Source organism: Esox lucius, chromosome 15 (assembly GCF_011004845.1).
Source record: "Esox lucius isolate fEsoLuc1 chromosome 15, fEsoLuc1.pri, whole genome shotgun sequence".
In the NCBI taxonomy this organism is placed as follows: domain Eukaryota; kingdom Metazoa; phylum Chordata; class Actinopteri; order Esociformes; family Esocidae; genus Esox; species Esox lucius.
In genome coordinates this window covers 10,689,692-10,709,602 of record NC_047583.1, presented here as the reverse complement: position 1 = coordinate 10,709,602, position 19,911 = coordinate 10,689,692, and the positions used below count along the sequence as shown (strand labels likewise).

Genomic DNA, 19,911 nt, shown 5'->3' with positions numbered 1-19,911 from the left:
ACCTCTTTCTCCACCTATTTTTCTCGAATTTTCTCCCTCTTTCCCTCTGTCTCTCTGACTCCCATATCACCTGGACCGAGTGGCTGTAGCCGGCTGTGTAAATCAATGGGCCCGTCCTGTCTCTGTCCTGTGCGTGCTCTCTGTGTGTATTGAGGAAGAGCATTTATCATATATTGATCACCACTGTGGTCGTGGCAGCTGGTCTTTCCACTAATCTGCCTGCCTGCCTGTGCTGGCCAGTGCCGGCCCTGGGCAGAAGTGGTAGCACCACAGAGACCGAGAGGCTGGCGTCCTCCTGGCCTGGGCATGCCAACTCCAAAGGCTCCCAGCAAGGCATTAGTGAAACAGGGCAGTAGATGTCTTTCCCCTTCCGCTCACATCAGCTTGCGTGCCAGGGACGGAGGCTGTCAGGGACGGAGGCTGTCAGGGACGGAGGCTGTCAGGGACGGAGGCTGTCAGGGACGGAGGCTGGCCAGTAAATGTTTACGAATCCGGTGGCTAAACTAAACTCCTGTTCCTCTCCTAGTAGATGGAGGACATGGATGTTTTGTGATGGGGAGGAATGGGATGAGGATGCAGGGATGTGTGTTTTTGGGGTCTGCAGCCACTCATATTCTAGGTTATTTATAGGATTTCCCTCAATGACTACTCGGAAGCTGGAACAATCCAATTTTAAGTCTGTGCCTGCCTGCGTGCGTGCGCGTGTGTGTTGTGGGCGATAAAGGCATCAGCAGGAGAGCCTTATATTTCTCAGCTTTCTCCTCCAGCGGCCTCTATCCTCCCACTCTTCTATCCATCTTTTCTTCTTCCTCCCACACAGCATTCTCCTGCTCCCACACTGACTGACTGAGGAGAGGCAGCATTGGATCCAGGGTCATCGTCTGTCTGCCTCTGCCTGTCTCGCCTCTGGGCCCCAAAACAATTTCTCCTCAGCCATGTTATTTTACACTTCAGTCCACAATACTTCTATAGATCTGCCGTTAGTATTCTAGTTACAGTAGGACATGGAATACTGCTGGTGGTTACCCAGTAGAAAACAACACAAGGTGAAACTATATACTCATCAAAATGTGAGTTTATGTCACTGAGTTTGATCTCTTGGCTGGGTTTATTCCCAGCATGGCAGAGCTGGTAACCTGACACACCTGCCCTCCTCTCACTAAGACTGATGTTATTCCTCCCCAAGGCCAAGTAGCGGTGCGAGCAGCATGCCGACATCACCCACCCTGTTTTCATAGATCCCTCCGATTAGTAGGGATCACTTTTGCTTTCCGGGGAAATGTTTGCCAGATCATTTTGACAGGAACCCCTTCCAAGATTGGCACTGGTGCTCTTAGAGGAATTGTGGACACAGGTCCAGCCAGGTAGACTGACCGGTAGCTGCCATGGGTTTGTATTCCCGTGTCCACAGTACCAAGTGACCCTCTACCCCCTTCACATTTACCCAGATCGCCCCATCATTCAATCTGGAGAGGAAGCTTACAGTGGGCTCTAAAACCCTCCACTTGATGTAGTTGGTATAGGTCCTTTTGTGAAGCTCTTTCCCCCCACGCTCCATTAAAACAATTTCTCTTTCTTTCTGGCATTCAGAGATGGTTATTAACTCCCCCATAGAGAAAGGGAGAGACAAACTTGCTCAGGGAGACCAGGGTTATGGAGAGAGTGAGAGGTGTGGGAATCATGGGAATGGACTATTGTGTTGAATTGGGGAGGGATTAAAGAGGGAATATCAGGGGATAGCATCCAATCAAATACAAAATAAATAATACATAGGTATTTAAAATGCAAAATGACCCATTGCATGTTTTGGTATTATATTATCCTACTATTCTATATACTCTGCCCTGCTGTATTCTAATGTATTGTCCAGTCTGGTGAAACATAGACTACATTGATTAGTTTAGATTTGGACTCACATGGTGAATTACTTAACTGAACGTCCATTGGCGTCGGTCGGTGCTCAGTGGTTGAAGATGATGGTTACAGGTAAAGGAGCGAAAGAGGCCTCATGGGTAGGTGTCATTAAGAGACAGCAAAATTCCTTGAGAGAATATAAGAGAAGTGTCTAAGTATAATGGCCCTGTTTATACAGGGAATAATGGAATGGTACAATTTCTGGTACCCCTAGTTATGATTGTGTCACTGGGCTTTACTCTGTGCCTTACTCCTCATGTTCTGATTTAGTATGATAACATTCTATGGGGACCAATCAAAACCAGTTCCAAGGAATGGACTGAATTAGTAACTTACTAAGCGAGACAGCGTGGAATGGAATATCAGGATGTTTTCATCTTAGTCAGCCGGGAGCAGAAGATCTGCGAACGGAAAAGTCTGTTGTTCTGAGACAGTGATAATTGGGAAAAGTATATTTTGCCCAACAACTTAGCCTTCTTTTACCAAGCTGTTTTTCCACTTTAGGAACGTTTGAGTTGTTCCAAAACACCTTGTTATTTAACCTTCCATGTTGGAATCTTTTTAAAGGGGCTCTGTACAATCCTACCTCTAATGTTTACAAGACTGCTTTGAAACAATAACATGATTTGTCTCCTCCTGGTTTTCCCTTACTGAACGAGACCGGAATAGCATTAGCTAGTCCAGGGGGGTTTAACTGGGAAGGATAAGGCTGTGAGTGTCTAAAGAGAGTATGTGGAGATTATAAGTCAATGCAAACTGATAGATGGACCGGTGAGAACATTTCAATGGGCAGTATCTCAGGCATTCACCACAATTCTTTGGAAAGAAATATTTGAAACATTAGCGTAAAACATTAACTGCCATTGTCTTCTGGTAGTTTCTGTTTATATTTATTGCTTGAAATCCAGTAACCATTTTGCATATGTCCCCTTTAAATATATGATGGTGTTCAACCGACAACAATGGTAAATTAATTTGAATGATGTATTTGTGAAAAACGTCCCCAGGCCAAGGCACGTCCTTTGTGCATTATGTACCCGTCATCATTTAGTAAGAAATGTCTGTTGATGTCAGGTCAGGAGCATGTGGGTTGCCTGGCTACTGCATTCATTTATTATTATGCTGAAGTAGATCAGATCCATCAGTCAGGGTTGACAAGCCATGTAGATGGGCTGGTGAAATGATATCCAGTTAAGGCTGGCTCAGATTGGCACAGCGGTTTCCAGTGTTGCTGTAGGGGTAAGCCTAAGCCCTCGCATGTATTTCTGCACATCTGCAGGGCCATATGGACTATTATGGGATGCTCTGGTGTACAGGCAACAGCTGACAAAAAAATATACTGTAAAAATATTCTGAATTCTCTTGAATGTAGTTTAATTGTAGTTCTTTACCCTTATCTCTAAAAGCCTTTCTTATCAATTATTACAACAACAGTTGGATGTTATTTTATGATATACACGCACACAGAATAAGGTGTGATGGTCAAATGTTATATATTGTCAGAACCAATATGTACGCTGTAACATTTTTGTGTGTGTTATCACCGTTAGTAAAGCCCACTGAAGAGAAGTGTCCTTCGACTAACACTGTATGTGCCCGTGGACAACTCAACCGCCAGGATAGGAGTTACATAACCAGAATACTCACACACTTTGAACGGAAACACACACTGACGACTGATACCCACACTCAACTGATTTTTACATTTAATGTGTATTTTGTTTGTCTCTGGGAGATGGTCTTATGTCTCTCCAGTCTCAGGTCATTTGTTGGCTTGTCCTGAGGATTATGATTGGTCCATGTGACAGGCAAATAAAAGGACTCTGATGAGGCCTTTCAGCTGGAGCCACACAGCACATGAATAGAGCTGCTGCAGGGACAGTAATTGCCTCCATTTGAATTTACCAATCCAGTATGGACCAGACAAAGAGAGAAGGGACACCAGAAGTTCACAAGCAATTAGTGGCCTCGGCTGGCCTCTGCTATTACTGCTGGTCCCCTGCCTGCTGAATGCCTCAGCATGTTGGGGACACATTGTACAGAGGGCCTCTGGCTCTGTCTGAGAGGCAGGGGGAGTTACTCAGGGAAAGGCTTTCTGGCTGTGTCTGAGAGGCAGGGGGAGTTACTCATGGAAAGGCTGCCTGGCTGTTTCTTAGAGGCAGGGGGAGTTACTCAGTGAAAGGCTGCCTGGCTGTTTCTTAGAGGCAGGGGGAGTTACTCAGTGAAAGGCTGCCTGGCTGTTTCTTAGAGGGAGGGGGAGTTACTCAGGGAAAGGCTGTCTGGCTGTGTCTTAGAGGCAGGGGGAGTTACTCAGGGAAAGGCTGTCTGGCTGTGTCTGAGAGCAGGGGGAGTTACTCAGGGAAAGGCTGCCTGGCTGTGTCTGAGAGGCAGGGGGAGTTACTCAGTGCAAAGGCTGTCTGGCTGTGTCTGAGAGGCAGGGGGAGTTACTCAGTGCAAAGGCTGTCTGGCTGTGTTCTCCTGGTCTCCCTGTGGGAACCATCGGCCTGATTACAGCTCATCATGCAGATGTCCAGGAACCGACCCTGTCCAGTCTGCCCGCCTGCCTCTCCCGCCTGCCCGTCTGTCTTTCCATTTTGAAAATGCTGCTCAATAGCAACCAGCAACCAGGCTCCCCATCGTCGTCTCCGCTGAATTAAAAAGGCCCGTCCATAGCAGACATTCAGCATACAGATGGAGAAGCAGTCCAGTGTGAGGATTTAAAACGGATGTCAGATTGACAAACGTATCCAGACTGACAGTTTTACAGGGGTTGCCATGGTGACAGGGATGTAGCTGGATGTGCTGTGGAGCCCACTGAGGAAAGAACGGTGCATTCTGGTCTGCATACTGCTGCACATACAGACACCTGCCCACGCTCACACGCCGCCACTCGTACACGTAGCCCTTTAAAATCCAGATTGTTCTGTCCGCAGTATTGGCTCCGTCAGTCCCTCAGGTCATGTTTTTTTTGTTAATGTGTTGACATCCTGTCCCTATCCCCTCCCTATCGCTGCACGTTAGCCATTCCATGCTTTTCATACCCCTGTCGGGATGGCCCGGGCTGCTGAACCCCTTGGCTGACATTGAATCCTCCTTCCAGTGCCCCCTTGGCCTTTCTGTCTGCCGGTTAAGTTCCTGAACCACTACTGCCCTCCACCCCCATCCTCCTTCTAGATCCAAACTGAAATGAGGAAGGTTTTGGCTGGACTCACACTCTGTAATAGTCAGCAGAAAAAGCTAATTGTATGCCCCCTGGAGGTGCCTGTTTGACCATAAACTAGAAGTTGTGGCTTACAGGAGAGGGAGGGATAAGGGGGGAGCACTTCATTGACTGGGCTTATTTAAGAGGTTGAAGTCTTCACTTGTTTACCTACTGTCAGTGAATCTGTCTCTGCAGTGCCTGAGGAGGCAGGTGTCCTGGGCCTTGTCCCCGGAGCAGCTCAGCAGGAGTGCTGGTCAATTATTCATCAACAGCTGAAAGACTAAACTGATCACTGATCAGCACGGTGGACATGGTCCCCGGTCCCATTCTCCCCACTGGCTCTTTAATGCTGCGATCCAGACATTCAGAGTTTCCCGTATTGGCCTGGTTGTGTCTGTAGGTCAGCGGTGAGAGAGTGAGGTGGTGTGTTTTTCTTTCGTAGTCAATGAAAGTGTCTTTGGAAGACTTTGAAAGGCTGTAGGTCTCACGGTGTGTCTGGGATTTTCTCAGGTTGCGGTACGTTAATAGAGGTAAGTGAACAGTGCTTCATTGTTGAGGCAGGCAGTCAGACTGACTCAAAGGAGTGGTTAGCGTGTTTGAGAGGCAGTGTCAGTATTCTGGGCACCGTGCCCAGTCAGTCCATGAACTGTTCATTAGTTGTTAATCACACATGGTAGGGTTGCGCTTGAAGGGCTCGTCATAAAGGACCAGGGAGCTGTTTAATGTTTGTGATGCTAGATGGGATTTTGTCATTACGCTTCGTTGCTTTACATTTTAGACGGGGCTTTAATGGCCTTGAACTGAGTTTATGGACATGTTTTCATATAGTCGTTAGACGCTGATCTGAACACAGCGTGACAGGGAGTTCCTTAGGATGTTATCAGCCAGTGTAGAAAGCCAAACGATATGTCGGCTTTCTGTGTTGTGCCCATTAAATTAGAATGTTACTGTTCTACATTATGAATATAGCATGCCGTTCAGCAACCTGCTGCAAAGCCATTATAACATCTAGATCTATGAGCCGTGTGCGGAGTGAAGGCCATGTTACCCGGAGCAGCTCAGAATAGACGTCCCGGTGTGAAGTCAGGGGAACAGGTGCTGAATACTTGAACCCTGGCCGATTCTCTGTCTGCTGTCAGAGCCAGACCAGTTATGAACCAGCATTATAAAAGGCTTATCACTTCTGCTTTTCTCACGTCCAATACAATACTAACATCGATGGATAACTTAGTGTTACTGTTCCATTTTGATTAGATTTTGGTTCCTTTGTAGAGGCATTCAAGCAATACGTCACAAGACCTTGTGTTTTTTGGCCAATAGAGCACGGCTAAGAGATGTTCTCAGGGACGAGACATTGAAGAGGACACGTCGCTTAGCCGTGGTATTTTGGTCATTTACCACAAACTCCCGAGATGCATTATTGTTTTATCAACCGGTTCCCATGCAGTTAGGAAAGGTCACATACCAAGGCTGTCAGCCAATCGGCATTCATGATTCAAACCGTCCGGTATTTATACGTAGACAGTATTGTTTGGCATTTACCCCCCGTCATCCTCCACTGTACATGATTTGCTAGCCTCAACTCTCCAGTGGTGTTACAGCCAATGAGACCAGCTAGGATGGCAGTGTATTGTCTCTGTCAAAATGTAATTGCCAATTGATGTTCTGTTAATGATGCCCCCTTCTCCTCCCTGCCAAACGTAGCCAACTGCTCCAGTTCGGGGTACCGGCCTCCCCCCAGGACCAAAGAGGTGGTCATCAATGGGCAGACGGTCAAGCTCAAGTACTGCTTCACCTGTAAGATCTTCAGACCACCCCGTGCCTCTCACTGCAGCCTTTGTGACAACTGCGTTGGTGAGGACCGTTTGTTTCTGCGTGTATGTGTGTGGGTGTGTTTGCAACCGTTTACCTACATCTGCCTCGACTATTTCTACATGTCTGGGTTTTCTGCGTTGTGTGTTTCTGCACATGTGGTCTGAAGCCAAGCGTTCAGAAAACTCATGGGAGTGACAATTGGTCCACCAACAGTTTTCTCTACTCCTTTCTGCAGCTTTCACTATTTCTGCCCCCAGCTGTCTCTATCCAACCTCCTCCAACCCCTCCTGTGGAGTCTCTCTATCCAACCTCCTCCACCCCCCTCCTGTGGAGTCTCTCTATCCAACCTCCTCCAACCCCTCCTGTGGAGTCTCTCTATCCAACCTCCTCCACCCCCCTCCTGTGGAGTCTCTCTATCCAACCTCCTCCAACCCCCTCCTGTGGAGTCTCTCTATCCAACCTCCTCCACCCCCCTCCTGTGGAGTCTCTCTATCCAACCTCCTCCACCCCCCTCCTGTGGAGTCTCTCTATCCAACCTCCTCCAACCCCCTCCTGTGGAGTCTCTCTATCCAACCTCCTCCAACCCCCTCCTGTGGAGTCTCTCTATCCAACCTCCTCCACCCCCCTCCTGTGGAGTCTCTCTATCCAACCTCCTCCAACCCCTCCTGTGGAGTCTCTCTATCCAACCTCCTCCAACCCCTCCTGTGGAGTCTCTCTATCCAACCTCCTCCACCCCCCTCCTGTGGAGTCTCTCTATCCAACCTCCTCCAACCCCTCCTGTGGAGTCTCTCTATCCAACCTCCTCCACCCCCCTCCTGTGGAGTCTCTCTATCCAACCTCCTCCACCCCCCTCCTGTGGAGTCTCTCTATCCAACCTCCTCCACCCCCCTCCTGTGGAGTCTCTCTATCCAACCTCCTCCACCCCCCTCCTGTGGAGTCTCTCTATCCAACCTCCTCCAACCCCTCCTGTGGAGTCTCTCTATCCAACCTCCTCCACCCCCCTCCTGTGGAGTCTCTCTATCCAACCTCCTCCACCCCCCTCCTGTGGAGTCTCTCTATCCAACCTCCTCCACCCCCCTCCTGTGGAGTCTCTCTATCCAACCTCCTCCACCCCCCTCCTGGGGAGTCTCTCTATCCAACCTCCTCCACCCCCCTCCTGTGGAGTCTCTCTATCCAACCTCCTCCACCCCCCTCCTGTGGAGTCTCTCTATCCAACCTCCTCCAACCCCCTCCTGTGGAGTCTCTCTATCCAACCTCCTCCACCCCCCTCCTGTGGAGTCTCTCTATCCAACCTCCTCCACCCCCCTCCTGTGGAGTCTCTCTATCCAACCTCCTCCACCCCCCTCCTGTGGAGTCTCTCTATCCAACCTCCTCCACCCCCCTCCTGTGGAGTCTCTCTATCCAACCTCCTCCACCCCCCTCCTGTGGAGTCTCTCTATCCAACCTCCCCCCCCCTCCTGTGGAGTCTATCTCTGTCCAAGCTCCTCCATCCATGTACTTTGGAATCTCTCTGTCCGTTTTCCTCTACCCGCCTGCTTGGAGTCATTCTCTATCCTATCTTCTTACATATCCAATCCCTCCTTCTGTTGTTCTGTTTGTGGCAGGAAACATGCAAGCAATGAGCCATTCCGCTCGGACTCTCCATTTCATGTCTCTCTCTGACTCAATTTCTCTGGGTCTGTCTGGCCTGTCTGATATTTGGTGACAGGGTTCTTCTCAACCTTCTACTTAGAGCACATGGCATTTTGAAAGGCCTTGGAAACTACTCTCCCCCACTCCTCATTGTCCCATCCCCCAGTACCCTCTCATAACATTTTCTGCTTTACTTGTCTCTTCCATAAGCTCTTCTCTCAGTTCCCTGATACAGCATGCAAATTCTTGATCGTCTTGACACAGCTCTGAGCATGGAGATTTAAATGGCACATGTCCCAAAGCCGTTTCATGTTTTTTTTGAGAGTTTTTAAGCTAAGCTCTGAAATGCCCCAGCCTTTCATTACATTGTATTCAGGATGCCTGACTAGGCATCCGACTGAATCATGACGATAGACCTCGAAGTCTGGATTCTGCCGTTTAATCACACGCATACATCTACACAGCATAATATTTGAAGTCTGCCCTACATGTTGTTTCTCCCGTTGAGTCTTTTCCTCATTGGCGTGTCACTCCCGGACGACTCTGCTCTGTGTGCTCTCAGCCTCGCGTGGTAGCTCCTGTTTGAATAGGGCAGTGTGTTCCAAGAGTAGGAGCTACTCATCCCAAGCCCACTTACTTCCTGTAGAGTAATGTGAGATCCCATTGATTTTAATCCCGGCCCACTGCGTGGTCTTCCGGGGAGGTTCAGGTCACGGCACGGATATGGCAGGCCAGTGTGCGTGCGTGCGTGTGCGCGCATGTTTGTGTGTGTGTGTGTGTGTGCGCGTGTGCGTGCTTGTCACCCACCTGATCTTAAAATAACAACCTGTAATGTGGCATCAAGGTGGCCTCCGTGAACTGGGTGTTGGTTCTATGCAGTGTTTTGGAGCTGCATGAAATGTACTGCTGTTTTCACCTGCCTTTGTGTCTGCAGCCAGCTTCCTGCCCATGCAGGTTGGCAGGGCCTCAAAGCTCCCAGATGCTCTATGTTCATATTCCAGCAAAATGCTTTCTCTCTGTATATCTTTCTCTCTCTTTCTGTGTTATTCTCACTCTCTTTCTCACTGTGTATATCTCCAAGCATCATTGCGGTGTGTTAGTGTGTATGTAATGTACTGAACCTGTGTCGGAATGTGATGTGTTGAATCCTTGTCTCTGCAGATCGTTTTGACCACCACTGTCCCTGGGTGGGGAACTGTGTGGGGAAGAGGAACTACCGTTTCTTCTACCTCTTCATCCTCTCCCTCTCCTTCCTCACAATCTTCATCTTCGCCTTCGTCATCACACATGTCATCTTGCGTAAGTAGTAGAAGGCCCACTGTCACAGCTCTGACCTGGTGGTGGTGTCAGAGCAGAATACACCCAGTCACAGCTCTGACCTGGTGGTGGTGTCAGAGCAGAATACACCCAGTCACAGCTCTGACCTGGTGGTGGTGTCAGAGCAGAATACACCCAGTCACAAGCTCTGACCTGGTGGTGGTGTCAGAGCAGAATACACCCAGTCACAGCTCTGACCTGGTGGTGGTGTCAGAGCAGAATACACCCAGTCACAGCTCTGACCTGGTGGTGGTGTCAGAGCAGAATACACCCAGTCACAGCTCTGACCTGGTGGTGGTGTCAGAGCAGAATACACCCAGTCACAGCTCTGACCTGGTGGTGGTGTCAGAGCAGAATACACCCAGTCACAGCTCTGACCTGGTGGTGGTGTCAGAGCAGAATACACCCAGTCACAGCTCTGACCTGGTGGTGGTGTCAGAGCAGAATACACCCAGTCACAGCTCTGACCTGGTGGTGGTGTCAGAGCAGAATACACCCAGTCACAGCTCTGACCTGGTGGTGGTGTCAGAGCAGAATACACCCAGTCACAGCTCTGACCTGGTAGTCGTGTCAGAGCAGAAGGCCCACCGTCACAGCTCTGACCTGGTAGTGGTGTCAAAGCAGAAGGCCCACCGTCACAGCTCTGACCTCGTGGTTGTGTCAGAGCAGTAGGACCACCGTCACAACTCGGACCTGGTGGTGGTGTCAGAGCAGAAGGCCCACCGTCACAGCTCTGACCTGGTGGTGGTGTCAGAGCAGAAGGCCCACTGTCACAGCTCTGACCTGGATGTTGTGTCAGAGCAGCCAGCAGACTGTCAGGGGGCGTTTTGAGGCGCAGCAGTGTTCTGGCTCCTTAGCCCCCCAGTATCAGTATATAGTGGACTTCTGCTAAGCCTGGTCTCTGTGCAGTGGGGCTGGTATGCCGGCTGCACTTGACCTTCCTATGTGCATCCCCCTTTTGCCTGTGAAGTATTGAGTTTGTGGTTGGGGCTTTTTGAAAAAGGTTTTGTATCGTTTTTTTAAAAGATAGTTGTGTGCGTGTGTGTTAGGTCTTACTGAACTCATGGGGACCAAATGTCCCAATGAGTATAGTGAAATCAGAAAATGTTTGACTCATTGGGACCTTTTGCCGGTCCCCATGAGGCAAAAGTCAATTTCCGGCTCAGGGATTAGGTTTAGGGTCAAGCTTACAATAGATTTTATAGTTAGAGTTGGGGTTTCTTTAAGGTCCAGGTGTTGTTGGTTAAGTTTAGGGTTAAGGTTAGGCATTACATCTAGGTAAAGTTTAGGCATGAATGTTACTTTGAGGTTAAGGTTAGGGGTAGGTTAGGGTAAGGGTTATGTTTAGGGTTAAGATTAGGGCAAGGGAGCATGCAATTTCAATTTTCTGGTCCCCATGAGGGTAGCTGTACAAAGTGTGTGCGTGTGTGTCTTATTCCAAATAGTTGGACCTCCATCTGGGTAGGCACTGTCTGTCACTACCCTGCTTTTCACATTCCTTATTTAGTGACTTCAATAAAATATTTCAGTTTCTCAGTACCGGTCAGACAATGAATGTGATGTTATCTCTTTGCTAGTGTCCTCAAATCAGCTAACTGTTTTCTAACTAACTCTAAATGGGAAGCTAGTGAAGTACAAGAGTGTGTAGAAGTTAAGGTGGAGGTGGGCAAAGCCAAGCATACGCTAGCAAAACCTTATTGGCATGTTGTAGTAAAAACTTTACTACAACCCCTGCTCTGTGAAGTGAGAGTGCTCTAACATAATGTGCACTTGCCATTTTCAGAAGCTTTGACTACAGTTCAAAACACTTAGTGCATGCTGTTCCACTCTCAGAAACAGAAGGCTGTGTTTAGATCAGAGGTTCTCATTGATGAAATGTCGGTAGAATATCGGCCAAGTTCCATGTTGCTCCATACACTCCCTGTTCCTGACCACTGGGCTTCCTCTCCCAATGGGGAGTGGAAATAGCCGGATGCTTCATATTTATTCATCCTTTAGGCCATCTGGCTCCTAGTTCAGTCAGTTGTGGTAATGTTAGCTGCATGCTAGCTGCCTAATGCTACACCAGACCTGTCTGATAAAAACATTTTAATAGTTTTGTTCTTCACATTAGGGATACTTTTAAGACTACAGCTGTCCGTAGATCTACCTTACTGTATCACTAATGACAGCTGTCAGTAGATCTACTTTACTGTATCACTAATTACAGCTGTCTTTAGATCTACCTTACTCTATCACTAATTATTTACAGCTATCAGTAGATCTACCTTACTCCATCACGAATTACAACTGTCACTAGATCTACCTTACTCTATCACTAATTACAGCTGTCACTAGATCTACCTTACTCTATCTCTAAGTACTATAGCTGTCAGTATAGCTATCCTAATTATAGCTTTAGTTACCTTGTCCAAGGAGAACTGCTCACTACCAGGGATGTAACAGATTTCTGTGCAACACAAGCATTCATTGTGCATATGGACCATTCCTGGGACGCTATAGTTCATGTTGTGTTTATATACCTGTCACTGCCGTGCATGTGTGGAGCAACACGGATTCATACGACCCTGGTGACCACAGTCCGTTAGACAGTCATACTGGGTTGTGCTCTCTGTCTCCTACCCCTCTCTGTCCTTTTCCATATGGCGCTTAGAATTTAATTGCAATTCAAGTGGATACTCTCTGTCTTGCTCAGTGTCAGTATGAACCTGCTGATGGGGCCCATTTGGTTTGAGTGGTGTTTATGGGGTATGATATCCAGTGGGGCCTGCACCATTTGGTTTGAATAGAGACCCTCCTAAGTGTTTATGGGGTATATCTGCTGCAGCCTGCGGTATTGCTTATAGGAGAGCTGTAGCCCTTATCACTCTGTTAGGTACCATTTGTAGGCAGAGGCATTTCTGCTGCTCTCAGCACACGTAAACCCAGTCCATTGGTCAAAACACTTCACTGTACTTTCTGAGGCTCTCGCGCCATAGCTTCATGTCAGATTGTTATATTTTAGAGGTTGTTCTACCTTGATCCTGGTATGTTTTCAGCCTGGGCCCGTTGGCCTCTATCAGCTGACAGACTACTATGCAACTGTACAGGCTGAGATCTTTTGTGTTGTCGTTGACTTTTTACTCTAAGTGTTGAACCGGGTCCACGGAGGGCCGGGTGTCTGGAGGTTTTTGCTCTCACCTTGTACCTGATTGATTAATTGGGACAATGATTGGTTAGATTCTACCCTCACCTGGTTGTTTATGTCTGAACTGGGAACCAATTTAAAGGAAAAACCAAAAAACAGTGTTCACTGGGCCCTCCATGGAATCTGTTTGACACCTGTGCTTTAGGAAGGTGAACTGTGGCCTGTGGGTGGTCCCGCGGTGGGGCCTGTGGGTGGTCCTGCGGTGGGGCCTGTGGGTGGTCCCTCTGGGTGGTCCCGCGGTGAGGCCTGTGGGTGGTCCCGCGGTGGAGCCTGTGGGCGGTCCCGCGGTGGGGCCTGTGGGTGGTCCTGCGGTGGGGCCTGTGGGTGGTCCCTCTGGGTGGTCCCGCGGTGAGGCCTGTGGGTGGTCCCGCGGTGGGGCCCGCTGCCTCCAGTGCACATGTACTGCTGCAGCAGGGGTTTGAGTCTGGCCTGCTGCTCTTTCAGCAAATATTCTCTGCTCTGTATTTTCCTACTTTCCTGTCCAACAAATGCATAACTGTTAAAAAAAAAATATCTAATCTTTAGAAGGTTTATTTAACTCTTTGCCGTTTTTCTCTGCAGGATCTCATCAAGAAGGCTTCCTCAGCGCACTCAAAAACAGTCCTGCCAGATATCCTTTCTCACAATGTCTTCTAGATGCAAGTTGGCCGTTTCTTCTCTCGTTTACATTGAAGGCATTTAGCAGATTGTCTTTTCCACAGCAACTGAATGTATTGGGTGTATGTTTTTTTTTTTTTACGCTTTCTCACACTGGTCCTCCATTGTAATCAAACCCCTATCCCTGCCTGAACCTCTCTTCCCTTCTACTACTGATTCCTGCCTCTTCTATGCTGTACCCTGTTCTGTTCCTCAACTCTGCTCTGTAAACAGCAGAGGTTGACATGTTGTCGTGTCACCAGGGCTTGACAGCTGCCTGAGGTGGACATCATGAGGAGGGAGGTGGTAGCTGTCCCTGTTGTTGATACTGTGGTCACTCTTGACACAGGGACTGGATTAAGCCAGCTGCCAGTCTGTGTACACTACAGAGATCTTATCAGTGGTGTTGGTGCAGGTTTTTTAATAGCGTAGTTATTACATTGTTTTTAATGTATTTACACTGGTATTTTCCGTTACGGCAGAATGTAAATCCTGAATGTGGATCTATTTTATTGCTCCTGATTTCCGTCCGGTTGTGGTGTCACAGTGTGGGTGATGTCTGAAGCCTCTCCTCCAGGCTCCTCACGTCCCAGACCACTGTGTAACACTGTATAGTCTGTCAGCAGCCTGGTCCGGTCATCTGTCAGCAGCCTGGTCCGGTCATCTGTCAGCAGCCTGGTCCGGTCATCTGTCAGCAGCCTGGTCCGGTCATCTGTCAGCAGCCTTGCCTGGTCATCTGTCAGCAGCCTGGTCCGGTCATCTGTCAGCAGCCTGGTCCGGTCATCTGTCAGCAGCCTTGCCTGGTCATCTGTCAGCAGCCTTGCCTGGTCATCTGTCAGCAGCCTGGTCCGGTCATCTGTCAGCAGCCTGGTCCGGTCATCTGTCAGCAGCCTTGCCTGGTCATCTGTCAGCAGCCTGGTCAGGTCATCAGTAAGCTGCCAGGCTCCTCATGTCCCAGACCACTGTGTAACGCTGTATGGTCTGTCAGCAGCCTGGTCAGGTCATCAGTAAGCTGCAAGACTCCTCACGGCCCAGACCACTATGTAACGCTGTATGGTCTGTCAGCAGCCTGGTCAGGTCATCTGTCAGCAGCCTGGTCAGGTCATCTGTAAGCTGGCTGCTGGACGTCCCAGTGCCTGCAGGCATCCATCTGTGTGTCGGCCTGCTACAGCTCCCGCTGCTCCCTCTGGGAGGCGAGGAGCATGACGCTCCCTCTGGTCAGGAGGCTCGTCTGATAACACGGCTGACCAGTGTCATACTACACTCCACGGAGCATTAACAGCCTGGTAACCTGTTCCTCACGGGGCTCCTGTATGATCACATCTTCCTCTCCCTGCCTGTTTGGGTCTTTCATTTCACTCTGTTCCACCAGTGGGAAAATGTTCCAATGAAATTCATCAGTCGGTTTAGTGAAGAAAGGAAGGGAACACATTTGCATGCCTCCAAAAGGATGAAGACTCCCAAGGAGGGAGTGTGTTCTCTCTCTTCTTTTAGTCTGTTTATGGGTGTGTCAGTGTATGTTGCTAGGCGTCTGTGTAGCTCGGTATGTCTGTGGAAGGCTGAATGAAGGCACAGCTCTTGGACGTCCCTCCTCCACACTGGTACCATGCTGTTAACAGTCACATAGACAGAGAGGACCCCGACCGGGCGCAGGTTAAAACATCCCCAGTTAGGGCTGTGTCTTTTTCTCTGTTGTCTCTGGCTGTCAGGATGAGAGAACATGCAGTCGGTTAGTGAGCTGCAGCATTCTGTCATTTACTGTCCTTGTGGTGATTTAAACATCTTTGAAAACCTAGTAAAAGGAGGCAAAATAAATGTGTTCTATAACTGGTTATCGTAAGGGTTCGGGAAAAAGGATTGCAGATAAGAATATTCTTTGAGGTCGCCACAAGAATAGTGAAATCTAGCGTGTGAGTGTCAGATTTCCTTAACCACTTGTGTCACTGTGCTGGAGGTGGTGGTGTGTTTCTTCTCGGTCTGGTCCATAGTTGGCCTGTCTGGCTTCCACACATACCTGATCAGTTCCAACCAGACGACTAATGAAGATGTGAGTACACGCATTGTACATGCACGCATTGCTTCACAAGGTATTGTTATGTAAATGTTCACATGGATTCCCCTTTAGTAGCTGACGTTCTCATGTGTAATTTACAGTAACCTGAAGGATTCTTCAAGACCCCCAGCATTCTCCTGTCTCATACCAGATTATATTATAGACAATACTAGACCCCCAGTATTCTCCTGTCTCATACCAGATTATATTATAGACAATACTAGACCCCCAGTATTCTCCTGTCTCATACCAGATTATATTATAGACAATACTAGACCCCCAGCATTCTCCTGTCTCATATCAGATTATATAATAGACAATACTAGACCCCCAGTATTCTCCTGTCTCATACCAGATTATATAATAGATACTTGCGGACTCAGGCTGGCAGCGTGTTTTTTTTTTACTCCAGCAGACAGTTGAGTGGAATAGTGCCATATCTCTTAGCTCTGACCTCATTTATTTCCAGGCTCCATGGCTGAACACTAGACTTTTCTGATTGGGATGTTCCACACAACGAAGGAACTGAAAGTCCCGATTGACAAAAGTCATTGAGAATTGATCCTTCCCCCTTTACTGTAATTACGTTTTGACCCTTCCATTACGGCTCTAACTATGGCAACCATGCGTCTGTTTCAGATAAAAGGGTCGTGGTCGTCTAAAAGAGGAAAAGACAACTATAACCCCTACAGTTATGGAAACATATTCACCAACTGTTGTGCGGCGCTGTGCGGACCCCTGCCTCCCAGGTAAGGGACAGGCCTGTCTGTGGTTGCATTGCCTCGGCACACTCGCCACTCGTCATTTTAATGAGAAATCTGCCATTTTAGGCGAACACTGTTTTTCCTGTCACTGTTTATATCTGGCATTGTCTCAAAGCTCAAACAGACCCTGTCATACAGAGTGTGGTATCACTAGACTAAAGAGCTGTGGCCTACTGTGAAATCCTCTACTGAATGAGCTACTCTCATTCAGACCTCTGATTGTGCAGTTTTAAAAGGTTTCGTCACCACCCAGTGATATCAGTCCACGCACATCGAAATACTAGATATTACCGGCTGTTGTTACTGGGTCTTCGCTCTTGATGGCTTTCCGTTCATTGTTTCCACCCACTTGTGAAGTACTCTCACCTGATATCAAGAGCTGAATCAGTCCGTGATTAGGAGAAAGAGGAGGGGAAGGCAGTTATGTTTTCACCCTCCAGGAACAGAGTCTGTAGACCTGTGGTCCCCTTCAGTCTAACTCCCCACCTCCTACGTACCTCCGCTCACGTCCTGCTGTCTCTGTGGTTAGCACTCTGCCAGTGTAGGTGGCCTGTATCTCCTCTTATCTCTCTACAGCCCCGTCCGGCCCTCTGACGAGACAACACGCATCGGCTGCTCTGCGGTGTCACACTCTTTTGTTCACCTCCTTGGGTGGGTCATAAATGGGTCCCTGTTCTCAGTGTGGTGCACTACTTTTGATCAGGGCGGAGTGGGTGAAGTATTGTAGCCCGGGGCCTGTCAGCGTGTGACTGTTCCAATACAGCCACTAATGCCCACAACATTACTCATTTGTTCTGGTTGCTGTGATGCGGTGGGTGAGTGGGTGGGTGTGTGTTGTGTGCGTGACGTCTACACACGTTCATGTATATTCCGTTTAGCTTTTTTACTTGTTTACATTTGCGCTTCCGCCTGTCAGGCCAAAATCCTGTTGGCCACCTGTGAGCGCACAGTCCACATAGTCATTGATAGTGATTACTTTGCCCACACATGGAACACTCAGGCCTTTCCCAGCTGTGGGTTTTCACTGGAAACGCTGCGTGAATTCTGTCAGAGCTGGGCTGTCACCTTTTCATGTCAACATGGAAATGGGTGGTGATTTTGTGGTGATGGATGGATGAGTGGATGTTGTCCGACGCCGTTGGCTTGGAACTTAAGTCTCTCTTTGGTCAGGCTTACACATGTTCACACTTTAAAAATCAGTCAAATCAGAAGATGATGCGTAATCTCATTGGGTAAGTATAACTTTGACATTAGTTTTCCATTATTCTTGGAAACCAAAGCATTTCATTGTTCTAAGTGTAGTTTTGGCAGAATCACAGCAAAATAAATGCAGTGTTTCAGCTTTGGCAGAATGTACTTCAGTGAAATAGATTTTAGCCAATTCCTGGTTTAATTGACATAATATAGGCTAGTCCTGAAATGTTGTCACAGTGTAGGGCAGTGTGTTAACCTGTTACTTTCTACCTCTAGGCTGGTTCTTCAGAGTCCAATCTAGTCACACTGTTTCTTTTCTCTTTCTCCTCAGTCTTATTAACAGAAGAGGCTTCGTCGAATCAGACACTTCACAGCCCACCCCGCCAACCAATGGCATTACTATGTATGGTTCCACCCAATCACAGAGCCATATGGTAAGCCATTCTCCAATCATTGTCTACTCCACATACTCCACATCAGTGGTTGGTAGATAAAGAAGATTATGCCAATAAGACAAAAGCTGAAATATTTAGATAATATTGGAAACTTAAGTTTGACACTGCCTATCTATAGGTTCTTAAACCTCTCACCTGGGGCCCTTTGGTTCAGAGTTTAGGTTTGGGTATGGCAGCTCTAGCTGTGCCAGGCCATCTCACCGTAGCCCGATTAACCCACTGCTGTCTTACGTTGTGCTCTGTATTTCATCCCTTAACAATAGCCCTACTGTCTGTCGTGCCAACTAGATGTATTAACTAGCCCAGTCTGTCTATGGGGAGTTATAATGACAAGAAGGATTGTGGCGTGTTATTGGTCTATTAGTGAAATCATCAGTGTTGGTAATTGTTTTTAAACCATGGCTCTGTTTTTGTTTTACGGGGTCAAGAGCAGGGTGGGTTCAGAGCAGCCGTCTTCGGTCTCTCACTCCTCGGGTACCCAGTGTCTTTCTCCAGAGGAGCTTTGGGGAAACAAGCTGTACCAGAGTTCTGTTTGGATAGATAAATAAATAAAGCTGGAACCCTCATCATCCCATGCTTGCAAACTAACAAACATGGCTGTTGATCTCCTGTCTTTCTCTTCCCTGACAGCTTTTCTCAATCTAAACTAATCCAGAAAGCCAAATCCGTTTATCTGGTCCAAAGATTGGAGAAAATCAACTGGCCAAGGATTCCAGTTAGTAAATTGTTCTGAAAAGTGAAAGTTATTGTGTGGGCAGATTTTACCCATGAATACTCTGTGGTCTGGCATTAGAGTGGGGAAATGGGTCAACAGCACACGTGCGTGTGGCAGGCAGGCAGGCAATCCCATAATGTTCATTGTGACTTGGCTTCACCTGCTGTCACAGTCCCCGTCATCCTCCCCCTCTCTCCCCATCTCTGTGATGTGGTGACCCCAGGGAGGGTGTCTGTGTGCTGGGGTTCACATAATACTGTCCCTCCCCTGCTTTCCACAAGCTTACGATGACAGTCATGCTCTGCAAGGCTTTGGCAGTGCAGCCTTTTGATGGGTGGAAAGCAGGACGTGCACGACGGGCACAGTAACAGGTATTAAGAAGGATCCCTCATCTAGAGAGATGGTTTCTAAGGCAGTGTGGTTGATCGAGCCTGACTTAAACAAAGCCCTGTCAGCGGACAGTCTAATTGGTGTTGGACTCTCAGAACAAAAGGACAGAAGCTGTGAGGGTCAACTGAAACCCGTTGTCCTTCAGAGGATTGAAAAAAGAGAATGCCGTCCAACTGGACATGGTGTTGCGAGGCCCTTAGTAAACACAATGGCCTTTACCTTCTGCTTTTCTAATGATCACTACACTTCTCGCTGGAATTCACAGGGCTGCTATAATAACGCAGACTACTAAGTCCTTGTTAGTTGTCCGCGTCCCGGTAGAATGGACTGTTAAAAGCTTGAGCTGGTTGCGCTGACAGGTTTCACATTCCATCACGTTAACACTTGTAGAAATAGAGCCCGTCTGTTCTTACCAGTCGTTGTTGTTCCTGGTAGACTACAGTAATTACTTCTCACTGGGTACTGTTTTGAATGTTGGTAGTGCCATCAACTATTATTGTGAACAACTTGGAAAATGTCTTCACAAAACAATTTTAAAAAAATCTACTGTTAGCATACGTAGGTGAATTGGGGACCAATTACGATTGTGCCTTTGCTAAAGCAATGGAAGGTTAATCTATAGAAGCCTTGTCACATG

At 48.0% G+C, this 19,911-nt stretch overlaps 1 protein-coding gene across 5 annotated transcripts in view; it reads left to right on the top strand.

Moving 5' to 3' along the window:
* LOC105015775 (zinc finger DHHC-type palmitoyltransferase 14) overlaps window positions 1-19,911 on the top strand; it is a 55,902-nt gene that overhangs the window by 29,566 nt on the left and 6,425 nt on the right. For all 5 annotated transcript variants that reach the window (XM_010879174.4, XM_010879173.4, XM_010879172.4 and 2 more), the window contains exons 4-9: window positions 6,821-6,970; window positions 9,725-9,862; window positions 13,629-13,677; window positions 15,648-15,750; window positions 16,396-16,505; window positions 18,046-18,148. In XM_010879174.4, the coding sequence (XP_010877476.1) occupies window positions 6,821-6,970; window positions 9,725-9,862; window positions 13,629-13,677; window positions 15,648-15,750; window positions 16,396-16,505; window positions 18,046-18,148 (653 nt within the window). The remainder of the gene's footprint in view (window positions 1-6,820; window positions 6,971-9,724; window positions 9,863-13,628; window positions 13,678-15,647; window positions 15,751-16,395; window positions 16,506-18,045; window positions 18,149-19,911) is intronic.